General features: G+C 43.6%; 1 protein-coding gene across 1 annotated transcript; it reads right to left on the bottom strand.

Moving 5' to 3' along the window:
• Nucleotides 1-2,155: 2,155 nt before the first annotated feature.
• Nucleotides 2,156-2,785, bottom strand: LOC138875320 (uncharacterized). Its single transcript, XM_070154144.1, has 2 exons — nucleotides 2,573-2,785; nucleotides 2,156-2,347 (listed from the first exon to the last, which is right to left on the bottom strand). Exons 1-2 carry the CDS (start codon nucleotides 2,783-2,785, stop codon nucleotides 2,156-2,158), a joined length of 405 nt encoding a protein of 134 aa, XP_070010245.1.
• Between the last annotated feature and the right edge of the window lie 9,054 nt (nucleotides 2,786-11,839).

Here is an 11,839-nt window from a genome sequence, read left to right on the forward strand (position 1 = left end):
TGTGCTTTCAACCAGACTGGGACTGTACCCGGGGCTGCCAAGTGCTCAGCCAACCAAGGACGAACCTCCTCTTTCATTGCTAGCTTTTCTAAATATTGCGATTCATCCTCTTCTCCGAACCCCAGGAATTCATTCAACAATTTGCCATCAAACACAACTATCTTGTCCCTCACTTTAGTTACTTTGGAGTCCCGAACTATATGGTGAACATTGCTGTAGAACTCCTTTACCATATGCTCATTCGCCATTTCAACACGTTCTTTGAAGAAGCCCCAACCCTCCCTAGTGCGGAATTGTGCTTGCACATGAGGGTTGAGAGGCACAAGATCGATATCTATGAACTTCCTCTCCGGAATAAGTTTCCTTCTGGACCACCACTCTCGAAATCTGTGGAAATCAACCTCACTAACAAACCTGCCTGCCCATGCCTCCGGTTTTCTAGTCGCTCAATCCCCCCGACCTGTGGCTCACCTCCCTCAGCATATCCTCCACTCTCCCCTGATAATGAAGCTGTGGGAGATGTGGAGTATTGATCTTCTTCTCTTGCTACAGACTCATTAGACGAGTCCGAGATGACATTAACCGACTTCTTGGAGGAGGCTACATTATCATGATCCGGGGAAGGGGAATCACGGAGCTGAAATGAAGTGGACATGTGGGTGGGGGCAGACTCCGAGGTAATACTCCGTGAAGGTGCATACTCACTCCCTGTGGAATGAGATGCAACTCTATCAGCTTCGCGGATTCTCTTCTGGGTTGTCTTTATCAATTCCCTGGTTTGAGGAGTGAGTTTCACAATCTGCCTGCTTTTCCCTCCTCGGGAGGAACCCCCTCTCCCAGGTTGTATTTCTTTGCCCGCTCGTTTTTTAGCCATTGTCTGCAAGGAATACATGTCTAACATTGTTAGTAGAAGCACATAAGGTGAAGTGGATAGTTCAGTTGAATGAAAAGAGTGCAGACACAGTTACACAGGCAGAGGGGGCGGAGACCGCACCAAAAGGCACGCGGTCCGCGCAGTATACTAACACCAACACATAACTCTCTGAATAAACCGACGTGGTCCGCACAGAAATGGTACGTGGCCGCGTTGGTTCAGCGTGGACCGCACAAAAATGGTACTTGGTCCGCAAAGGTGAAATGCCAAAATGTTGACCTCTCTGAACTCTTCACACGCGGTCCGCACTGTTTTGGACAGCGGCCGTACTGGGCTCACGCGGACCGCATAGAAATGATACGCGGTCCACGCAAAAAGGTTCATCATCTCTTATACAGAGTCACGCGGACCGCGCACAAATGTTGTGCGGCCGCGTAGTGCTAATTTAACTGAGCTGGGTGTTTGTTCAATTAAATCCAATTTTTGTTCACCTTTTTGGGTCCTAAGTGTCCCTACTTAGTTATTTAACAAGATTCCATGCCCATGATTTAAACAAAAAAACACAAAAATCTAATCTAACAATTAAACTAAGAAGAAAAAGACGAAAGTAAGAAGTTACACTAGTAGAAAGCAATTAAACAAAACAAAAATTAGACTATGATTGAAATGAATGAGAGTTGTTACCAGGGATTAATAAGATTTCAACTATGTGCCCAATTAATGTTGATGAACAATGAAAATTGGAGCTCAGGTGTAAAATTGGCGAAAAGGTTAAAACGAGGCCCAAGGCCTCTATTTATAGAAAAGCCTGTGACCCAGTACCCAACTACCAACGTGGTCGCACAGAAATGGACGCGGACCGCGCTGGATTTTGCATCTTTCACTTTTGTTGTTCAATCCATGCGGACCGCACTGTTTTGGTGTGCGACCGTGTGGGACTTTGTTAGAGAGCATGCAATTCTTGGTCCTCTAGCGTGGACCGCACAGAAATGTCACGCGGCCGCGCTGGGTCTTCTAGGTCTTAGCCTTTCAGCTGCTCACAGCTACGCGGACCGCATTGTTTTGCTGCGCGGCCGCGTAGGCCATATTCAGAGACTGACCATTTTTTTTTTGCACATTTTGCCCTGCACTGGTTCAACATTATCCCTGCAACACTTCACAAATTATCAGCTCAAAAATCCTACTCTACAACAGAAAAACAAAGAAAAAGAAAAAGACATGGGTTGCCTCCCAAGAAGCGCCTAATTTAACATCGCGGCACGACGCGTGTTACCATCACAATCATTTCAAATGAATAAGTGCCACCATGTGGCTGTCATCAATCTTTCCTAAATAGTGCTTGACACGATGCCCATTGACCCAGAAAACTTCACCATTCTTATTTTTGAGATCAATGGCATTAAAGGGAGTTACACCAACCACTTCGAATGGGCCGATCCACTTAGACTTCAGCTTGCCCGGAAATAACCTCAACTGGGAGTTGAAAAGAAGAACCATGTCACAAATGTTGAATTCCTTCCCTCGGGCATACTTGTCGTGAAGGTACTTCATCTTGTCCTTATACAAGGACGAGCCGGAGTAAGCATGAAACCTAAATTCATCAAGTTCATTTAATTGCTCAACCCGGAGATTCGCCGCGACATCCCATTCTAAGTTCAACTTTTTCAGGGCCCACATAGCCTTATGTTCTGATTATACCAGAAGATGACAAGCCTTCCCAAACACCAACTGATACAGCGACATACCAATCGGAGTCTTGAAAGCTGTACGATAAGCCCAAAGAGCATCATCCAATTTATTCGACCAGTCGGTCTTATTTGCATTGACATTCTTGGACAAAATACTCTTGATCTCACGGTTGGACACCTCAACTTGACCACTCGCTTGAGGATGATATGGAGTGGTCACCATGTGATTTACCCCATACTTGGCTAGCAAAGAGTCAAAATCCCGATTGCAAAAATGAGAACCCCCGTCACTGATGATAGCACGTGGAGTGCCAAACCTCGTGAAGATACTCTTTTTCAAGAACGCCACCACACTTTGAGCTTCATTATTTGGCAAAGCTATGGCCTCAACCCATTTCAACACATAATCAACCGCTACCAAGATGTAGGTGTTGCCACAAGAACTTACGAATGGTCCCATAAAGTCTATCCCCCAAACATAAAAAATGTCAACCTCTAGAATCGTGTTAAGGGGCATCTTATCTTTCTTCGAAATCCCTCCGGCACGTTGGCATTCATCACATCTTTTCACAAAGTCACCGGCATCTTTGAACAAAGAAGGCCAATAGAAACCACAACTCAACACTTTAGACGCCGTCCTCGCCCCGCCATGATGGCCACCATAGGGCGAAGAGTGACAAGCTTCCACAATACTCAATTGCTCTTCTTCGGGAACACACAGGGGAATTACACCATCGGTGCAAATTTTGAAAAGATTCGACTCATCCCAATAATAGTCCAAACAATCCCTCTTGAGCTTCTTCCTTTGTTTTAGAAGAGAGCTCATACGGAATCACACCGGTAACAAGATAATTGGCAATGTCGGCAAACCATGGCGTGTCTAGCATTGAAACCGAGAGGAGTTGTTCATCCGGAAAAGCTTCATTTATCTCAAGGTCGTCCAAAGGCCTTCCTTTCTCCTCCAATCGAGACAAGTGGTCCGACACTTGATTTTCACTACCCTTTCTATCAACAATCTTCAAATCAAATTCTTGAAGAAGAAGCACCCATCTCATTAACCTCGCTTTCGAGTCTTTCTTCGTCATCAAGTACCTAAGGGCGGCATGATCGGTATGAATAATCACTTTGGCCCCCATAAGGTGTGGGCAAAACTTCTCCATGGCAAAAACAATGGCAAGCAATTCCTTCTCGGTGACCGTGTAGTTCCTTTGAGCTTCATTCATTGTCTTACTTGCGTAGTACACCGGATGGAACATTTTGTTGATTCTTTGGCCCAAGACCGCCCCCACCGCAACATCACTAGCATCGCACATGAGCTCAAAGGGCAAGCTCCAATTTGGTGCGGTAATGATGGGGGTAGTCGTCAACTTGTGCTTTAGAAGCTTGAAAGCCTCCATGCATCTCTCATCGAACACATATTTGGCATCTTTCTCTAGCAATTTACACAAGTGGTTAACTACCTTAGAAAAGTCTTTGATGAATCTTCGGTAAAAACCCATGTGTCCAAGAAAACTCCTCACCCCTTTGACAGAAGTAGGGGGAGGGAGCCTTGAGATAACATTAATTTTTGCCTTATCAACCTCAATTCCTCTTTTTGAAATTTTGTGACCCAAGACAATTCCTTTTTCTACCATAAAATGGCATTTCTCCTAATTGAAAACCAATTTTGTGTCTTAGCATCGGGCCAACACACGATCCAAGTTTTGCAAGCAATCACCAAATGAGTCCCCAAACACACTAAAATCATCCATGAAGACCTCCAATATGTCCTCCATCATGTTGGTGAAGATTGCCATCATACATCATTGGAAGGTAGCCGGTGCATTACATAATCCAAATGGCATTCGAGAGAAGGCGAATGTGACATAAGGACATGTGCAGGTTGTCTTTTCTTGGTCTTCCGGTGCAATGAGAATTTGGTTATAGCCTGAATACCCATCCAAAAAACAATAAAAAGCCCGGCCCGTAAGACAATCAAGCATTTGGTCCAAGAACGGCAATGGGAAATGATCCTTTCTAGTCACCTTGTTCAACTTCCGGTAGTCCATGCATACCCTCCAACCCATCACAGTACGAGTCGGAATAAGTTCATTGTTGTCATTGGTCACCAGCGTCATTCCTCCCTTCTTTGTCACAACTTGTACCGAAGAAGTCCACGAACTGTCAGAAATTGGATACACCACACCGGCGTCAAGCCACTTGATGACTTCCTTTTTGACCACCTCTTGCATGGCCTCATTGAGTCTCCTTTGATGTTCAAGAGACGGCCTAGCATCCTCCTCCAATATTATCTTGTGCATGCAAAACGCGGGGCTAATACCCCGAATATCCGCCAAGGTCCATCCAATCGCCTGCTTGCGCTTTTGAAGAACCGCCAAAGTGGCGTCAACCTACACGTTAGTCAAGCAAGAAGAAAGAATAACCGGCAAAGTGAAATTAGGACCAAGAAATTCATACCTGAGGTGAGGAGGAAGTGGTTTCAACTCCAACACCGGTGGCTCCTCAATAGATGGCTTGGTGGGTGGAGTTTTGCGGTTTTCAAGATCAATACATAACTTTCTCGGTTCATAAGAATACGAGCCCATGCCATGTAATGCGTTCACACACTCCACCCTTCTAGCATCATCATCAACATCCATGTTCAATATCACGGCCTCAAGTGGGTCCTCAACATTTTCCATTGCGCTTGTGTCATCCACTATCACCGCCGTGACAATGTCAACAAACGAGCACACCTCGGTGCTATTTGGTTGCCTCATTGATTTGCATACGTGGAACACCACCTTTTCATCACCAACACGGAAGGTCAATTCTCCTGCTTCCACATCAACCAAGGCCTTCCCCGTAACTTGGAAGGGCCTTCCAAGAATGATAGGCACCTCAAAATCCACTTCGCAATCCAAGATCACGAAATCGGCCGGTAATATGAACTTATCAACACGAACAAGGACATCATCAATAATTCCCAAAGGCCGCTTCATTGACCGGTCCGCCATTTGAAGCCTCATAGAAGTTGGATGAGGTTGTCCGATTCCCAAGGTCTTGAAAAGTTAATATGGCATTAAATTGATACTTGCCCCCAAGTCACAAAGGGCTTTTGCAAAGTCAGCACTTCCAATGGTACATGGGATAGTGAATGCACCGGGATCCTCAAGTTTCGGAGCCATAGAATGCACAATTGCGCTCACTTGATGGGTCATCTTGATTGTCTCACACTCCATTGATCTCTTTTTTGTAACTAAATCTTTCATGAACTTTGTGTATCCCGGCATTTTCTCGAGTGCCTCCACCAAAGGCACGTTGATAGTCAAACTCTTCATCATTTCAATGAATTTCTTAAATTGGTTGTCACCCTTTTGCCTGACCAACTGTTGAGGATAGGGCGGATTAGGTCTAGGCAAGGGTGCCTTGGCTTTTGGCACCACTGGTTCGGGCATATCAATGACGTGTTCACTAGACGGGTTCACGGCCTCTTGAGTCTCCTCCTCACCCTCATCAATTTCAATTCTCACATCATCACTTGCACTTTGTTCAACAACATCCTCAACTACCAACGGGATCTCATCATTTCGTAACTCATCTTCATCTACCGCAACTTGGTTTCCTCTTGAGGCATGCACATCACCGCCTCTTCCACTTCGCGTTGTCGCTGCCATCATATGATTATTGTGCCCACCCTTGGGGTTTACTACCGTATCACTTGGTAGAGCACCCTTTGGGCGAGTATTTAAAAACTGAGAGATTTGGCCTAATTGCACTTCCAAGTTCCAGATAGATGTGTTATGCGAAGCTAATTGGGCCTCGGATTCTTGGTTCTTTTTCATCATTTGCTCGAACATGCTTTCAATTCTCCCCATCTCGCTTCTGGACGAGCTCGGACCTTGATAGGGAAAGGGAGGCGGGTTATTGGGTTGTTGATATATTGGGGGCCTTTGAAAGCCTTGCCCCCTATTACCTTGTCCACCATTGTTGTTCCAACCACCTTGACAACCATTGTTGTTGTTCCAATTGTTGTTCTCGTTCCAATTACCTTGATTCCCCGAATTATTGTTCCCCCAATTGCCTCCTTGATTGTTGTTGTAATTCCAATTGCCACCTTGTTGATTGCCCCAATTACCTTGGGGTATCCATTGTTGATTCCCTTGATTACCTCTATTCCCTTGATAGTTGTTGACATATTGGACTTCCTCACTTTGGTCATCAAAACCTTCATTCGAATATCCACTACCATCATTGTTGTTGTCATATTGTTCACAATTACCTTGAGGTTGTTGTCCTCTTTGCCTCCTTTTCAACATAGAAACACCTTCCATTGCGTTGACTTGGCGCGGGTTTTGGACTTGTTGCAATTGCGCCTTTGCCAATTGATTCATAGTTGTTGTAAGCTCGGCTATAGCTTGGCCATGATCGTGCAATTCCTTGTGCAAATGGATGACCGTGGGGTCACCTTGGGGCACGTTTTCTCGGCTTTGCCATGCCGAAGAGGTGTCGGCCATTTCATCAAGTACATCACATGCCTCTTGGTAAGAAAGTTTCATAAAGTTCCCTCCGGCCAATTGGTTCACAATGCATTGATTTGTGGTGTTGATGCCCCGATAAAAGGTTTGTTGAATCATAGCTTCGGTCATGTCGTTATTAGGGAACTCTTTCACCATTGTTCTATATCTTTCCCATATCTCATGCAAAGGTTCTGTTGGCTCTTGCTTGAAAGCTAGAATTTCATCCCGAAGAGCTGCCATGTGACTTGGAGAGAAGAACTTGGCAATAAATTTGTCCGCCAATTCATCCCATGTTGTAATAGAATGATAGGGGAGCCTTTCTAACCAATCCAATGCTTTACCTCGAAGAGAAAATGGGAAAAGCCTCAATCTCAACGCATCCTCGGACATGTTTGTCTGCTTGCTACCCCAACATGTATCTATGAACCCCTTCAAGTGCTTGTTGGCATTTTGATTGGAGGCACCCGTGAAATAACCTCTTTGCTCGAGCAAGGTCAGCATAACATTTGTCATTTGAAAGTTCCCCGCCCGGATTCGGGGAGGAACAATAGCACCGGCGTATCCTTGATTTGGTAGAACTCTGGGAACCACTCTCGGTGGTGCCAGAGGAAGGTCTGGAATGTTGTTGTTCTCATTTGCATTTATATTGACATGCCGGCCTCTCTGTGGGAGTTGAGGTAATACCTCATCTTGTTCTAGATCCTCTACCTCCTCCCCTGCTATCACATTGCCGAGAGGGTCATTTGCATTACGAGCCATTGTACCTGATTGATCGACACAAACAAAGTCAGTAAATAAGAAGGAAAGAGAAGCAAAACACAATACTAGCTACACAAATAGTCAACACCGTAAAGTTCCCCGGCAACGGCGCCAAAAGTGATCGCAGCGGACTCAACCTAAGGAAGAGTGGGCGCTAATACTTTTACCCAATAGCGGTATCAGGGTCAATTTTCCATAGGGAGCTTCAATTTGGAGTTAAGTGTTTGTATGGTCTAGGACTATGTTTTAGCTCCTAATTGATCTTCTAACATTTTTGGTTTTCTTTTGATTATCAACTACAATATAGCAACTACAAATTTAAAGCTAAGTTAGGCTAAGATATTGATTCTAAGTTGTACGCAATATAGAGAAAGGCACTAGGGTCGTCGCATGCATCTAGGTGGTCAACTAACGGGTAGAGATTCCTAATGTAAGAATGATGAATATGGGACTTATGCTATAACCGTTGCACTTTTGCGCCCACTCTCACACCTCTCGGTAGAGAGAGTGATTTTTCCCCATTGACTCTCTCGAGACCAATTGGGTAGGCCAATTTGCCCAAGCAACTTATGGTTCAAGTTGGGTAATTACTCTCTCGAGGTTTAACCCGTTAATTGGGACTACCATTCTCATGGGTCCATCCCAATTCCTTGTTGGAATTAATCTTGGGGTCATAGACTCTCTTTCTCAAGAAGAGTCAAGACTCACTAAGCTAGACTTAGTGTTTGCAACCACCAAATCTTAATGAAAACATAAGATTAATCCAAATAACAAATACCCAACATCATTCATGCACTAAACAATCACACCCATTAATTACCCACACTAGGGTTGAGCCACAACCCTAGCTAATGGGTTTAGCTAGCCATAATAGAAACAGAAATTGAAGAAATAGTAGATGAAATTGACATAATAATTAACTACAATGTTAATCTACTCAATTTCACGTTAATACTAGAAGAAATTGCCCAAAATAGGCTAAAACCATGAAATCTCGAGTTCAGCTGCTATCTGATACGAAACCAAAACTCCCAAAAAAACTGATCCTAAATAGTAAAATGTTCTATTTATACTACACAGGAAAAACCGGACAAAAATACCCCTGAGGGTCTGGCGCGGACCGCGCACAAATGACGTGCAGCCGCATAGGGTTTTGGGTCTTCATATCTTGCTTCTGGTACTGGGTACGCGGACCGCACAAATGTGACGCGCGGCCGCGTGAACTTCATCCACGCGGACCGTACTGATTAGGTGTGCGGCTGCGTGGGCTTTTGCCTTGAATGATTGGGTCTCTGACACTCTTAGGCGCGGAACGTGTAAAAAGGGGCGCGGACCGTGCATCTTGACTTAATAATGGCATGGCCTCTGAACTTTCCTGCACGGCCGCGTGGCAAAACAGTGCGGACCACGCAGGTTGACCTTGAAAATGCCCATCCTCTGAACTCTCCTGTGCGGCCGCGTGACAAAACAGTGCGGATCGCACAGGTCATTTTGTTCCCCCTTTCAGTTGTCTTTTGACACTTGGCAGATTTCACTCCTTTTTTAGCCGATCTTTGGTATTTGTCATCTTGTCGTTCAAACCTGCAATCAAGCGCAACTTGTAATCATTTTGGGAAAAATTTATAGCAGTTAATGCACAAAGCTTAGGTAAGAATGGGTATAAAACATGTAAAAATCACAGTTATCAACTCCCCCAAACTTAACCCTTTGCTTGTCCTCAAGCAAATAAAATGAGACATACCCCTCAATGGACAACACCCACGTAATTCCTGCTTATCCTAAAGTAACCTCAACAAGCATCAATTGGGACTAACAATTTCCCTCAATGTGAATGCATCATCATCATCTATTGACGTGCATGACCAAACCTGACCCTTTCTGGGGGTCATATGCTTCACGCAATGTATTCCCAAAACCCCTGACCCCTGTGTGTAACTGTTGATTCTGTGTAGTTTGAGTTTTACTACTACTGTTTTCAAATCCCTTTTACCATTTACTTTTTTCAAATAGATCTCTTTCAACTGTGTTCTGCACTTCCTCTATATTCTTAGAACTTTGGTTTTGTCCCTCTTGTGTGAGCCTTGCGTTGGGACCTTTGAGCTCCCTCCGAACTTGGACACATAAGGGTTGGCCCTTCCACACTGCACTCATCTCTGTCTGGTTATGCAACCTAGGTGTAAGCACTGCCCGGGGTCCCTTGAGACCTTTAGGGAACTTTGACACACCCAAGTCTGAGAAAGGCTTTGAACATCCTTGGCATTTGAGGTGGTTTATTCCATAACTCAGAGAGGAAGTCAGAATCAGGCTTTCTATGGTTGTAACTTCTTATTTTACACTTTTTCTGATGTAATTCAGTCATTTTGGTTTGAAATAATTTGTAACAAATATGGGGGCTGGCTAGTAAAAAGGGTTGGGTAACTATGCATGTTTAGCTATTAGAAGGGTAGAGAACATGGCTATAGGATCTGTTTTATTTTAATTCAAGTTCTTCATGCTTTACTTTCTCGCACTTAAATAACATGCCTATTGGATTTAAATGGCTATAATTAGATGTCATGTCTACAAGGTTAAAATCAGCTTCGAAATTAGTTGTCATGTCTATAAGATTAAAATCAGTATTTTTCATAGAAATCATGCCTATAGGAATTTCAAGTAAGTCCTGCCTGCTTCATTTCACGTTCAACTAGATATCATGTCTATAGGAATTAAAAATTAGCAATAATAGAGATCATGCCTATAGGATCTGAAACTAGTCTAGTTTCAAAATCAGTTTGACTCGTACTATTCTGAATCAGTTTAAACATCCTACTCCTTTTATTAATATGGTTTAGAAAGCATGCCTATAAGGTCCAAATCGCCTGTTTTAAATTAACCACTTCTTTACTGCATTCCTAATCAATAATAGACATCATGCTCATAGGGCCTCACCAATACACACTTAGGCAAGCCCTAGGTGATAACGATAAAATTGAATTCGCCTTTGTTTAATTACCAACTGCTACAACCAGCAGGCAAGCCTGATTCGGACTACTTATCTGAGTTATGTAATAAATTGGTCTGCTTCAACAATTAGAACCCTCTGTCTTAGTACCTTTAAATTCTGACCCTAGATGTACTTAAGTCATGCTATTTATGTGCTTTATTTGAGGAGGTATATATGAGCCTCTTAATTGTTTATATGTTTCCCCTAATATGCAGTCCTACGTGTTTTGTATGTCGCCTTAACCTTTTTTACCTTTAAAACCCAAGAGTCAACCTAAAATCCTTCCTTCTTATAGGAATAGTGGTCCTAAATTCCTCCGGGACTGATAGGAATGGGATGGGTAATAGCATGCAATAGGGGTCGAGACCAATCCGCGCTTTAATGCCTTAATGGGGTGGGAAGGGTAGATATGTATATGATGACCGGTGCGCTAATACCACGCGTATCCCCTATTCTGAGGAGTGTCATACCGGATATCGCATTGATGTGATCTATATTATGAATAAACCTAGGACCCCCTCCCTTTTATATTCTCAAGTATTTGTAGAATTGTAACTCCTTTTCAAAATTTGCCTTTTAATAATTGTTTTCAAGCTCTTACGTGTTTAAACCTAAATCCCCTACTATTTAAGCCTATACTCGTCTATATGCTAATTGTACAAAATTCACAAAACTATCTGGCCGGGAACCCCACTAGTGGATCTTGAGGGGTGCCTAACACCTTCCTCTTAGGATAATTTCAAGCCCTTACCCTATCTCTGGTTATCAAACAAACTTAGAAATGAACCCTGTAGGTGTCCTAATGCACCTTAAATCATTAGGTGGAGACTCTTCAAATGCAAAACCCAGTTCCTAGAAGGAATGAGTTTTCCTATACCCAAAATGTCATAAACCTGATTTTCCGATGCAAAGAGGGAAAAGGGGGGCACGACAGCATGGCGACTCTGCTGGGGATATTTGTTACAACCCATATCCACATGTGTTAGTTCATGTCATATATTAGTTAACATAAATCCAATAATGAATTATCTTTGAG

This window comes from Nicotiana sylvestris, chromosome 8 (genome assembly GCF_000393655.2).
Source record: "Nicotiana sylvestris chromosome 8, ASM39365v2, whole genome shotgun sequence".
Taxonomy (NCBI): domain Eukaryota; kingdom Viridiplantae; phylum Streptophyta; class Magnoliopsida; order Solanales; family Solanaceae; genus Nicotiana; species Nicotiana sylvestris.